The sequence below is a fragment of the Melanerpes formicivorus genome, unplaced genomic scaffold (assembly GCF_026170545.1).
Source record: "Melanerpes formicivorus ecotype bairdi unplaced genomic scaffold, bMelFor1.0.p_v2 SCAF_11, whole genome shotgun sequence".
Classification (NCBI taxonomy): Eukaryota; Metazoa; Chordata; class Aves; order Piciformes; family Picidae; genus Melanerpes; species Melanerpes formicivorus.
In genome coordinates this window covers 6,510,319-6,524,752 of record NW_027142363.1, presented here as the reverse complement: position 1 = coordinate 6,524,752, position 14,434 = coordinate 6,510,319, and the positions used below count along the sequence as shown (strand labels likewise).

Here is a 14,434-nt window from a genome sequence, read left to right as displayed (position 1 = left end):
CAGATGGTGATTCTTAAGCCAACAAGCCAACTGTGTGAGGCAGGAAATGCAGTAGGTAATAGCTTTAATAAAAGGCCAGAACCAAAGTTAACAGAGTGGCAGCATGCTGATTTATTGTGTGAAATAATGACCATACAGCCACGAACAAGGAGTAAAACATTATACTGCAGAAAACAGCACGCTCCTCTTTATACATGTATAGACGGTGTTTCTGATTACCTTGTTACTCACATCATGACACTCCTACTAAACTAAAAGGCAGATTAATTTAGCAACATATATTACCAGTAAAATGGTAATAAGGCTCTTCTTCAAACATCACTCAAATATGGAAGACTCAAACTAGGGGATCAATGGGACTGAACCTTGGTCAGGTCTTCTCCCTGTCCCAAATCAAGCTGTAACCTGCAACAGATGATCAAGACAGAACCTTCAAAGCAGTGGTTAAACCTAGACACCACTGCTGTCAAACAGAATAGAATAGAATAGAATAGAATAGAATAGAATAGAATAGAATAGAATAGAATAGAATAGAAGAATAGAATAGAATAGAATAGAATAGAATAGAATAGAATAGAATAGAATAGAATAGAATAGAATAGAATAGACCAGACCAGACCAGGTTGGAAGAGACCTTCAAGATCATCACATCCAACCTATCATCCAACACCACCTCATCAACTAAACTATGCAACCAAGCACCCTATCAAGTCTCCTCCTAAACACCTCCAGTGATGGTGACTCCACCACCTCCCTGGGCAGCCCATTCCAATGGACAATCACTCTCTCTGTGTAGAATTTCTTCCTAACATCCAGTCTGAACATTCCCTGGCACAGCTTGAGACTGTGTCCTCTTGTCCTGGTGCTGGTTGCATGGGAGAAGAGACCAACCCCCACCTGCCTACAATCTCCCTTCAGGTAGTTATAGAGAGCAAAAAGGTCTCCCCTGAGCCTCCTTTTCTCCAGGCTAATCAACCCCAGCTCCCTCTGCTTCTCTTCATATGGTTTGTGTTCCAAACCCCAGCTTAGATTGCTTCCTACCATATCTCCTCCTTCTCCTGAAAGGCTGGCCATTGATTTTTAGGTGCTTAGCAGCATGATCAAGAGTTGATCTGCTGGAGGGTAGAGAGGCTCTGCAGAGGGACCTCGACAGGCTGGACAGATGGGCAGAATCCAACGGCATGAGATTGAACACATCCAAGTGCCGGGTTCTGCACATTGGCCACAACAACCCCATGCAGTGCTACAGGCTGGGGTCAGAGTGGCTAGAGAGCAGCCAGGTAGAGAGGGACCTGGGGGTGCTGGTCGATGGTAGGCTGAACATGAGCCTGCAGTGTGCCCAGGCAGCCAAGAGGGCCAATGGCATCCTGGCCTGCATCAAGAACAGTGTGGCCAGCAGGAGCAGGGAGGTCATTCTGCCCCTGTACACTGCACTGGTTAGGCCACACCTCGAGTCCTGTGTCCAGTTCTGGGCCCCTCAGTTTAGGAAGGAGGTTGACTTGCTGGAACGAGTCCAGAGAAGAGCAACGAAGTTGGTGAGGGGTTTGGAACACAAGCCCTATGAGGAGAGGCTGAGGGAGCTGGGGTTGCTCAGCCTGGAGAAGAGGAGACTCAGGGGTGACCTTATCACTCTCCACAACTACCTGAAGGGGGGTTGTAGACAGGCAGAGGTTGGTCTCTTCTCCCAGGCACCCAGTACCAGAACAAGAGGACACAGTCTCAGGCTGTGCCAGGGGAGGTTCAGGTTGGATGTTAGGAAGAAGTTCTATACAGAGAGAGTGATTGCCCATTGGAATGGGCTGCCTGGGGAGGTGGTGGAGTCGCCGTCATTGAAGGTGTTCAGGAGGAGACTTGATGGGGTGCTTGGTGCCATGGGTTAGCTGTTTGGGTGGGTTGGATTGGTTGATGGGTTGGACACGATGATCTTGAAGGTCTCTTCCAACCTGGTTTGGTTTATTCTAATGTCAAATGATCTGTCTTCTAGGCACAAACACTGTCAAAATCTTGTTAATCAGTGTATGAAAAACCATCTCATAAAATGATGTGGTTTTTAAAAAACAAAACAAACAAAAAGTAAAAAAAAAACAACCAACAAGCAAAACCCCCACCCCCCCAAAAAAAGACTCACAAAAGTGATGAACTGGCTCACATTGGAGCTGTTTGCTGCATTATACAAAGTGCCTGCTTCACTGGACAACTAATCCAAAGTAATCCTCTTTTGAGATGACTGATTCCCCATCTGATTTGCTCTCTGATTTGCACTGGGAATGCCTGCTGCTGCAAATCATTCCAAAGTGGCAGGTTACTTTAGTTTTTCATTGCCTACACTTTGATCTGCAGAAACTGAGAGGCAGTACAGGCTTTCCAATGGCTACAGTGACACAGATGAAGCTTACACTAAGTAACTCCATAGGAGAAACCAGAATTATGAACAGAGAGCAGAGAAGTTCAGAGGCCATAAAAGGACAGAAATATTTTCATAGTTCAGAAAGTTTTTCATTCATGCCTGTGACACTTTGAGGTATCTAGGGAATATCCAGGGTGTTATTCCCCACTTGAGTGGTTATTTCAATAACACAGAACTCATTAGCCTGAGGCTAATTTTATGAAGCCTGTCAGATGGTTGTATGACATGCCTAGCAGAACTGAATATTGGCAAGAGGCTATTAACCATTTTTCTCTCTTCTGTGTCTGCCACATACACTGAAGAGGGAATGGGTATTCCCTACAGTCGCTTCCATAGAACAGCAGTGTTCAAACACAGATAAGTAAATGCAAACCAACTTGCTCTGGCAAGGTTAGCCACTTCTGCAGTGGAACTGACTGCAGCTGATGCTTTCCTAATGCACTCAGGTTAGATCTCAGAATCTCATCAACATAGACTTCCACAGGCAAGTACAGTACACCCTTTGCATTGCTTTTAATGAAGCTACAATCATCATTTTGAGCTACACCTTGTTGCCTCAGTAACAATGGTTTGGATTTGGCTTTCTTTCTTTTTCAATTCGACTCAAATTAGATTGAAAACAATAAAGTAACCATGAAGTCAGCAAAACATGCTGTGCTTTTCTAGCCCCATCTCCCTTTGATTCAATGCTTACCCAGTCTACAAGTTGTGCCTCAACAGAAATAAAAAAGAAATTAAATAGGTCCTTGCTGCCCATATTTATGGGCACAGAGCTTTGTTAGCAGCAACTATGACTTATGGCATACACTGACACTAGTGATACAGTGACAGGGAACACTTAACACACAAAAAAGAGACAGGAAGGAAAGTGGCCAGCAGGAGGAGCAGAGACAGATTCCAAGAGATGTAGGAGGCTTCCTCCTATGCAGCAAGGATGCATGGGAGAGATGATGCAACAATGAAGATGATGATGCAGCAATGAAGACAACACTGCAGCAATGAAGACAACAATGCTTTTTTGCTATTCTTTTCCCTTGGTGCTATATACCAGTTCTTACTGGCCCAGCACTCATGACCAACAGTCATAGTGAGGGATCTGCAGTGCTTTGGAAGAAAGGGTCTCTGTGGTGAGGTTACTTGGCTAGTGGGAGCTGAAATGAGAGCCAGACACAAGCTTCTAAGCAGTCACCCTGTGACACGAGTGCTTGTCTTTAACCCACTCAGGGGAGGTCAAACTGACAAGCTAAAGACAATTGCAGTCTGATTGGTGGGTTTGCTTTGTAAATCCTGTTTTTCAGGGTTTGTATACCAGACCCATGTTGTTATGCCTGAGTTGCTTGCACCAAAGACAAGAGCTGAAATCTGAGCAGAATAATTCTTTCTGTGTGTGCACTGTCCTCATTTGCATATTTATTTGTTGGTGGTTGTTGTTTTTACAGAAGAGAGATTTCAAATGCAGCTTTTCTGAAAATGTCTTGTTTAACAGAACATGCTGTTTGGAAATTAGAATAGAAGAGAATTAACCAGGTTGGAAAAGACCTTCAAGATCATCAAGTCCAACCTATCACCCAACACCATCTAGTCAAGTAAACCATGGCACCAAGCACCCCATCCAGTCCCTTCCTAAACACCTCCAGTGATGGTGACTCCACCATCTCCCTGGGCAGACCACTCCAATGGCCAATCATTTTTTCTACGAAGAACTTCTTCCTAACATCCAGCCTAAACCTCCCCTGGTGCAGCTTGAGACTGTGTCCTCTTGTTCTGGTGCTGGTTGCCTGGGAGAAGAGACCAACCTCCACCTGGCTACAACCTCCCTTCAGGTAGTTGTAGAGAGCAATAAGGTCTGCCCTGAGTCTCCTCTTCTGCAGGCTAAGCAACCCCCAAATGAAAATCTTACAGAGAAGGCTTTCTACTGAGGAATACATTAGGCTTGATGTTCCCTTTCCCTTCCCCTTCAGAATCAATTAATTGTACAAAAAGAAAATCAGCTAGACTGGAATGCATGGCTTGTTATGGCCTGTGAATTTCCACTGTGTCTTAAAGACATGTAACAAACATAAAATGTATTTCCTACAGTGCTCATTGCTGCATAGAACTCAAGGCAATTACAGGGTTATGTTAACATCTCTGGGGAAAGCATGAATAATATAGAAGTTGGGAGACATTTTTATTATGCTAAATACAGGCTCATGCCTTAGACATTTTTAGATAAAGGAAATAACAGTTTGACATCTAGCTGCTGTTACACTGATCTGAAATACTCAGCTCTGTTCTAGTATTATGTAAAGTGCTAACACCGTATTAAAGAGAGGTCTGGAGCACAAGCCCTATGAGGAGAGGCTGAGGGAGCTGGGGATGCTTAGCCTGGAGAAGAGGAATCTCAGGGGAGACCTTATTGCTCTCTACAACTACCTGAAGGGTGGTTGTAGCCAGGTGGGGGTTGGTCTCTTCTCCCAGGCAACCAGCACCAGAACAAGAGCCTCAGGCTGTGCCAGGGGAGGTTTAGTCTGGATGTTAGGAAGAAGTTCTTCACAGAAAGAGTGATTGGTTATTGGAATGGGCTGCCCAGGGAGGTGGTGGAGTCACCATCACTGGAGGTATCACAGTATCACATTATTGCTGAGGTTGGAAGAGACCTCGAGGATCATCGAGTCTAACCTGTCACCACAGACCTCATGACTAGACCATGGCACCAAGTGCCACGTCCAATCTCCTCTTGAACACCTCCAGGGATGGTGACTCCACCACCTCCCTGGGCAGCCCATTCTGGATGGGGTGCTTGGTGCCATGGTTTAGTTGATTAGATAGTGTTGGGTGATAGGTTGGACTCGATGATCTCGAAGGTCTTTTCCAATCTGGTTAATTCTGTTCTATTCTAAAGCAAAAACACATAATAAAATTGGAAAACCACCTCAGGGAATGCATATTATAAACACACATCCATATAAAATAAAATGCCTAATATAAATATACATAAATATGTATATATTACATAAATATGTATATATTACCTAAAAGAATAAACTGTCTAAAAAAACAAATGCATTTTAAAAGAAGAACAAAGATCACCAACTCTAGCAGAAATGGTCAGACAAGCAATCATCTTTAGTTTAAATTTCTCTTATTAGACATAGTTTTCCTTGCTCAGCTATTGGTTTATCACTGATTCTCACAGCAAGCTTCTCCTCAGTGATGTACACTTGAATCTTACTCTTTCTGAATATGCACATTCCCCATACATGAATCATCTCACAGCAGGACAAACTTAATCCTTATTCTTCTGCATGAAAGCACAGTGCCTAGCTAGTACATTCAGGGGACACAGCAGAAGAGAAGCTGCCACCAATATCAGTGGATAGTGTATCATTTGTCTTCTTACATTTTCTTCGTTCAAGCAATCCACCAAGATGACAAAACACAGTTCTGTAGTATAACATAATAGGACAACAACTTACTTGCATACAATGCACTTTGTGAACAGTAATAGCATTATTTTAGGGCAAGTAACAGTTGGGCTCACTCTTCAACTAGAGATATCAATGGAGCTGGTCCTAGGAGTCAGTGAAAGTGGCTCTAAAAGCACACGCTTTCCCCTTGGTCCCCTGGAGCTCCATGCCATGTGATCCATTTCCTGCTACTAAAAGAAATAAAAGCAAAACCTGAGTGTTCCATCTACCATCAACATTTTCTCTTCTGATCAGCTATGTAGAAAAGCAGGTGTGGCCCTTTGTACCTCAGACAGATTTTATATGTCTGCTACCATATAAACTAGGTCAACGCTAGCTGTGCAGAGATGCTGCACAATAATCGTTAGAATTTGTGTCATGACATGAAGTCAGACCTGTTGCTTGCCACACCTTTGCTCTACACTGCTGCTTCCCCACAGCACCTCCTCTTCTGTATCTAGATCTGGAGCAGATTACCCCCTAGCTTCTTTTTGCTGTCAGATAGTTTTGCTGCAAAGTAGGAACTGTACACACGTATCAAATTCACCCCAGTGAAAGCCATACAAGCTAATTTAATCCAGCCTCTCTGGCTTATTGTACTGAAGCTGAAGCAGAGGCTCTGGAATGATGATGGACAGGCACTGTCCATCACACTATACAGAGATGACAAAAGACTCCCCTTGCTTTAAGAAAGAAAAGAAAAAAGGGAAAAAAGACACAGAAAAGCAGAAACCAAAACTGCATAAAATGTAACACACTTGCTATGTCCCAGGAAACTAATTAGTATCATAGTTATCAGTCAGGGTTGGAAGGGACCACAAGGATCATCTAGTTCCAACCCCCCTGCCATGGGCAGGGACACCCCACACTACATCAGGCTGGCCAGAGCCTCGTCCAGCCTGGGCTTAAACACCTCCAGGGACAGCGCCCCAACCACCTCCCTGGACAACCCATTCCAGGGCTTCACCACTCTCATGGGGAAGAACCTCCTCCTCACATCCAGCCTGAATCTCCCCACCTCCAGCTTCATTCCATTCCCCCTAGTCCTATCACTACCTGACATCCTGAGAAGTCCCTCCCCATCCTTCTTGTAGCCTCCTTCAGATACTGGAAGGCCACAATGAGGTCACCTCAGAGCCTTCTCTTCTGCAGACTGAACAGCCCCAACTCCTTCAGTCTGTCCTCATAGGAGAGGTGCTCCAGCCCTCTGATCATCCTCCTGGCCCTTCTCTGGACACGTTCCAGCACCTCCACATCCCTCTTGTAATAGGGGCTCCAGAACTGGACACAGTACTCCAGGTGGGGTCTCACCAGGGCTGAGTAGAGGGGGAGGATCACCTCCCTCGACCTGCTAGCCACACTTCTCCTGATGCAGCCCAGGATCTGATTGGCTTTGCGGGCTGCAAGTGCACATTGAGAGCTCCTGTTGAGCTTCTTGTCCACCAGCACCCCCAAGTCTCTCTCCTCAGGGCTGCTTTCCAGTCAGTCACTGCCCAGCCTGGATTTCCCAGATGCAGGACCCTGCACTTGGTCTTGTTGAACCTCATGAGGTTGGCCTGTGCCCACCTCTCCAGCCTGTCCAGGTCCCTCTGGATGGCCTCCCTTCCCTCCAGCGTGTCTGCTGCACCACACAGCTTGGTGTCACAGCAAACTTTTTTTTTTCCTTTCATCCCAAACCTTCATGGCTTATGTTGCAACTGTAATTAATGTCATTTACTTTGTCACTGGGGAACTACTTGTAAAGCACACAGTAGATACAGTGCATTAGAAATTTCTTGGCATGTTCCATACCAGCCCAGGCTCCTGCTCGTGTCTAGCTGCTTCCTGAATGCTAATGCAGCCTGCATTAGGTTATATAAGCAAGCAGTTCCAAATAAATTGAGATTCTTAGCATATCATGTTGTCCTGTAAAGGATGGAAGTCATAGGAGGAACATGAATTAACTGGAATGAATGACAACTAACGTTGTAGCTATGTTAAGAGCAGTGTTAAAATCCGATGAGTTGGGCCTCAGATATGTGGTTTTCAGCAAGCAAAATTTGAGACACAGCATCAAATCATAGAGAAAAATGCTGGGGTTTCTTTTTAAGTAATGGTTTCCCTCTTTATCTTCCCTACAAGACCAAAGTAAGCTATTCCTCTTCATTTGTATTTCATCAATCTGTTTTTTTCTAAGTAACATAGGAGACCAAGTGTCTCCAAAGAGAATTGCAGTGCCAGTGACCTATCTGCACAGCCACTGAAGCCAAAGGTGATTTCCCACATGAATGTTGCACAGGATGCCTTGCAGAGGGACTTGGCATTACTTTAGAGTCACATAAAATAACTGCATACGTTTTTGCAAGCTCACAGTCAAAGACAACCTCAGCATTATCTGCTGCCATCCCCTTTAAGTATAAAAAGCGGCAGCTGCTACCAGCATAGCTTCAATCCAACCCAAACCAGAGTAGGATGCCCTGGGAACGTGCTCTGTGCCTGTGGACACTTGAGAAGGTTCTTGTGTGGTAGCCAAAAGGAGGCACATGCAACACAATGCAAGATGTGCATCCTATTCAAACTAAAGGGTTTCTGAGCAGGATAGGAAGCTGGAGGTACATGACTCTCTCACAGGATCACAGAAGAGCTGAAGCTTGAAAGCTCAGAACAGGGCACTTGAGTGTCCTGAGCCCTTTGAGCACTGCTACTGGAAGCAGCCATCTGCCCTTTTCTTGTACTTTTATTTTTGCTTTCATGCTCACACTGTCCTCTCCTATTATCAGCAAAAATACTGGTGCAGCTCAACTGAAATGATGAACATACCTGAGTTAAAACTACACCACACCATATATAAGTAATTTTACAGTGCATCATGTCTCTGATGTGGCTGAGGGCAGCTGCACAAGCCCAAGGCCAAGAAAGTAAAGCAAAGAACCTGATAGACTGGTCCAAAGCTTTCTGTAGCATGCTGGTTCAAAATGTATATGCTAGAGGTTTTATGTAAATACTTAACAATGATATAAATCCAGGCATGATTACAGCTGTAGCAATGTGAAATTGCATTGCACTCACATAGTCTTTCCCATTCCTGAGCCTATTGCAGTCCTATTGCCTCTAGGAAAAAGTCTGAATCTGAGTCAGCCTCTAGACAATAGCTAGGTTCACCTAGTGAAGTACCTGGCTTGCCCTAAACCCTAGGCAGCATGCAAGACACTGCAGGGGCAGTCTGAACCCATGTAACCAGTCTCAGTAACAGTGGTATAAACATGAAGAAACAGGAATAATTTCCAAAGCCTACATCAAACTTAAAGGCCTGCATGACTGCAAGGCATGGTAACCACGAAGATGATGCAGGTAAGCACGAGAATGGACAAGTACAGTGCTCCTCTTCAGATATCTGTAATTATAATGGGTTTGGAGCAATAAAATTTAAGTGGTTTGATCTTAACAGCCGAAAAAGTATCAGCTCAATCTAACAATTCCCATTTGACAGAACAACACACTATGCAGTGAGGATGGGAAAGCACTGCAAGTCAGTTTATCTGTTTCACAGCAAAGATGAAGGCTACCAAGTATAGTCTGATTCTCCAAGTCCAGGCCAGTTTGCTTGCACGTAAAACATGAGATGAGATATTTTTGGGTGTGGACAAGAGTACAGTTACCAAACAAGCACCTGCTTGAACTTTCCTGTGAAATAAAAAGCAAGCCCTGGCAGTAAGTTAATGCATGTGAAATGCACTACTACTTCTCATTAACAAGAGGACACAGCCTCAAGCTGCGCCAGGGGAAGTTTAGGCTCGAGGTGAGGAGAAAGTTCTTCACAGAGAGAGCTGTTAGCCATTGGAATGGGCTGCCCAGGGAGGTGGTGGAGTCACCATCCCTGGAGGTGTTTAAGAGGGGACTGGACGTGGTACTTGGTGCCATGGTTTAGCCATGAGGTCTGTGGTGAAAGGTTGGACTTGATGATCTTTGAAGTCTCTTTCAACTTTGGTGATTCTGTGATTCTGTGATGTAATGGTGCTGGCACAAGAGCCACAGTCATTTACTCCCACTGACCATGCCATGACCAAATTACTCTGGGTATTAAATACAAAAGGTAAATGGTTGAAAAATGTATCTATAACCAAGTAAAAATGAAGGAAATCTACAGTCATTCCTAAGCAGCCACATGGTTGCAATAGTAGACACAGATATGACCTCCAGGTTTCATTGTAATCTTCCAAGCCTGAGAAAGGCAGCAGAACACAGATTGAGTCAGGCTCCATCTTCAGACTTTCTGTGTAGCATCAGACAAGCTTTCAAACCTGTACCCTGTTTATGCCACAGCAACAGAAAGTTAACAGCAATTACCTGGTGGCCACACTGGGGTAGACGTCTGGACTAAACACCCAACAGATATTACCTTTCAAAAGACTGGGTATTGGTACCTGGACACCTGGTAGGGGCATGTAGATTAGCCAAGCAATTTATTAAACAGATGAGAAAATATCTGTGCAGTTCCTAGCTTCTTGAAGGAAAAATAATACCCTGGTGCAGCTTGAGACTGTGTATCCTTGTTCTGGTGCTGGTTGCCTGGGAGAAGAGATCAACCCCCTCCTGGCTACAACCTCCCTTCAGGGAGTTGTAGAGAGCAATAAGGTCTCCTCTGAGCCTCCTCTTCTGCAGGCTAAGCAACCCCAGCTCCTTCAGCCTCTCCTCATAGGGCTTGTGCTCCAAACCCCTCACCAGCTTTGTTGCCCTTCTCTTTATTCTCTTTAATGGTGATTACTAAAGGAAATAAAAAGACAGCTCTTCATCCTACATGGAGAGTGTATCTTTTTTGCTCCAGTGTGACCTACAAATGGCCAGCCTACAGATGACATACTCCACAGCCACTTTCCACTTCTTGACCAGGCAACTTCCATGCTGATCACAATGGTATTTTACCCTGATTATTTACTTGCCAGATTCACTCACAGGCAAGTTTAGACAGCACGGAGTCAAAGGAGAGAATGAGGAATGTAATGCTTTGGCATAAAAATAAGCTCTTATTAAAGGCAAAGTATCTTTTCTGTAATTATAACATTGAACCCAGATTTGGAATGATTTTTGATTTGCAGAATAGAATAGAATAGAATAGAATAGAATAGAATAGAATAGAATAGAATAGAATAGAATAGAATACTTAAGCCCATGACATTAGAAACCCTTCTTGCTTTTATTTTTCTCATTGAGAAATTATTTTCTTAGATGATTTCACTTTTTTTTCTTTTTTTCATCTGGAGTGACAATGCCAGTTACAGGTGACTTCTGGTGAGAAGCATCTGAGTTTATTCTAGAATTAGCTGTGCTCCTCTCTAAACCAGAAGCTAAAGTAATTTAATAAGCAACATTTTATTATTCTTCATCATAACCACCAGTTTCACCACTGGATAGGATAGGATAGGATAGGATAGGATAGGATAGGATAGGATAGGATAGGATAGGATAGGGTAGAATAGAGTAGAGCAGAATAGAATAGAATAGAATGGAATGGAATAGAATAGAATAGAATAGAATAGAATAGAATAGAATAGAATAGAATAGAATAGAATAGAATAGAATAGAATAGAATAGAAATAGAAATATAATAGAATAGAATAGAATTAACCAGGTTGGGAAAGACCTTTGAGATCATCAAGTCCAACCTATCACCCAACACCATCTAATCAACTAAACCATGGCACAAAGTGCCTCATCCAGTCTCTTCCTAAACACCTCCAGTGATGGTGACTCCACCACCTCCCCAGGCAGGCCATTCCAATGGCAAATCACTCTTTCTGTGAAGAATTTCTTCCTAACATCCCGCCTAAACCTCCCCTGGCACAGCTTGAGACTGTGTCCTCTTGTTCTGGTGCTGGTTACCTGTGAGAAGAGACCAACCCCCACCTGGCTACAACCTCCCTTCAGGTAGTTGAACCTCCTCTTCTCCAGGCTAAGCAATCCCAGCTCCCTCAGCCTCTCCTCATATGGTTGCCTTCAGACCACAGCATAACAGATATCACTAGATTAATGTTTCAGTTCATGTCTATGCAATTATAATAGAGAAAACAAAAAAAAAGAGAAACCAAAAACCCACAGGGCCACATACCCAGTATTTCTCAAGAGCACAGAATGATGTAGTTGACCAAAGACCAGTTTAAGTTTGCATATGCCTGCTGTTACTGCCTAAATGCTGCAGTGTCCTTCAGGACGCTCTGATTTACGTGGGCTGTGACAGATAACAAGAAGTTATCTGAAAAGCCTCAGTGCTAGCAGTGTGTCAGACTTGAAAATTAATTACTAAGTTCCCATTCATTGGGACTAGTCTACAGTGGTCTCATCCTTACATGGTTAGGTAGATGAATGTTTTTGTTATGAAATCATTACCTGAAATCTCCACAGCACAGGAGGCAACCAGGCCTCTGTAACTAGCCTGGTTTAAAGAGTGTGCTCTTCTTCCCTTAGGTCTCTCCTGCAGGGTAAATTGGGCAGCGGAAAGAAGGAGGCAGTGTACAGACATGAATTGCCCCAATGTTTGCAGTAACAGATTATGCTGAAGCATGTGTTAACTGTAACATTCAAGTACATTTTATTAAGTGTTATAAAATATATACAATCTTAAAATACAGTGCATTTCACACGCAGGTTTTAAGACCTCATCGGTATTGCTACAGCACTCCATAGATTAAACACTTCTTATCAAATCAGCAGGCCAGAAAGGTAGGGAAAAAACCCCAAACCTACTCTGTTTCAGATTACAGTCTCTTTCAGCATCCTCTGGTTAAGGCTACATTTCTACTACCTGAGTTGATTTTGTTAATTTCAGAATCTTTTGGATCTCCACAGTGAAGAGGCAGAGAGAAGTGATTGCGCACGCTTCTCAAGATACAGAACGAGCACACAAAGATGCTGGCACTCACTTTGTAAACTTTGCAATAAAGTCATGGAAAAGAATATATTTGGTACTTACAAAACTGAACACAGCCTAGTTCAGAATCTTGAATCTAAAGTGAGATCAAGTAATAAAAAAAACAACCCATCATTTCATTTCATACTGAACTTGAGTTTCACCACACTTCAAAGGCATGCAAAACATCATTCCTGTTTCTTCATGTTTATACCACTGTTACGTCACCAATCTTGTGTACGATGTCATACTACAAAAAGAAAGAATATCATTAATCTACAGTGACAAAAGGCTAGATGCTGTAACATATAGCAATTAAATGCATGAGCCAAAGCATTGCCCAAGTTATGGTCATTCAGGTTAGAATTTGTATCAGTGTCCTGCAGAAAAACGGTGCAGTGCTGTACCAAACTGACTTCACTTATCAGTGGATGTTAAATGATGAAGTTTAACTTACTATCAGCTTTTCAGTGTCTTCATTGAGGTTATTTGAAAATTCTCACAGATTGCACAGCGCCAGCTTACTGCCCTACATTTTTAATGTATCTGTCAAAGTCTACCTGGATGCCTCAGTTTCCTACCAGTAACAAGAATAGGATAGGATAGGATAGGATAGGATAGGATAGGATAGGATAGGATAGGATAGGATAGGATAGGATAGGATAGGATAGGATAGGATAGGATAGGATAGGATAGGATAGAGCAGGTTGGAAAAGACCTTTGAGACCATAGAGTCCAACCTATCATCCAACACCATCTAATCAACTAAACCATGGCACCAAGAACCCCATCCAGTCTCCTTTTAAACACCTCCAGTGATGGTGACTCCTCCACCTCCCCAGGCAGCCCATTCCAATGGCCAATCTCTCTTTCTGTGAAGAACTTCTTCGTAACATCCAGCCTAAACTTCCCCTGGAGCAGTCTTAAGACTGTGTCCTCTTGTTCTGGTGCTGGTTGCCCAGGAGAAGAGACCAACCCCCACCTGGCTACAACCTCCCTTCAGGGAGTTGTAGACAGCAATAAGGTCTGCCCTGAGCCTCCTCTTCTCCAGGCTAAGCAACCCCAGCTCCCTCAGCCTCCCCTCATAGGGCTTGTGCTCCAAACCCCTTACCAGCTTTGTTGCACTTCTCCAGTCACATTCCAGCAACTCAACATCTTTCCTAAACTGAGGGGCCCAGAACTGGACACAGGACTCAAGGTGTGGCCTAACCATTGCTGAGTACAGGGGCAGAATGACCTCCCTGCTCCTCCTGGCCACACTGTTCCTGGTACAGGGCAGGATGCCATACATTTTCTCTAGGAATCCAGTGACTCATTGCAGTTTGCACACTTGGTGGTTTATCATTTCCTAGAAGTCAGTTCTAATTCCTTAGCTATTTTTGTTGACTTTTTCCTCAGGATACACTTTTGCACAAGGACAGCAAAAAGTAATTCTTTGTTCTAGTTTCAGTTTGTTATCTGCTCAGTATCCAAGTCTGATACTGTAAGAAAAATTATAACTAAGCATTCTTGCTACAACTCCACACTGCAAAACTGCCTGTTCTGTGTTCTGTCTGTGCTCAAGCACTGCTGACAGTCACTAATATTAATTTCCCAAACAGGATATTCTAACAAAAAACCAACTCTTCCTCATTAATAATCCACAGACATATATGGATATATTGCATTTACTGGAAACATTTCATTTTCTTACTT

At 43.6% G+C, this 14,434-nt stretch overlaps 1 protein-coding gene across 1 annotated transcript in view; it reads right to left on the bottom strand.

Moving 5' to 3' along the window:
* Nucleotides 1–12,403: 12,403 nt before the first annotated feature.
* The window catches only part of CXADR (CXADR Ig-like cell adhesion molecule), a 36,548-nt gene continuing 34,517 nt past the window's right edge, over nt 12,404–14,434 (bottom strand). Inside the window, exon 8 of the mRNA XM_068144449.1 lies at nt 12,404–12,989. Coding sequence (XP_068000550.1) covers nt 12,948–12,989 — 42 coding nt within the window. The 3' untranslated portion in view covers nt 12,404–12,947. The remainder of the gene's footprint in view (nt 12,990–14,434) is intronic.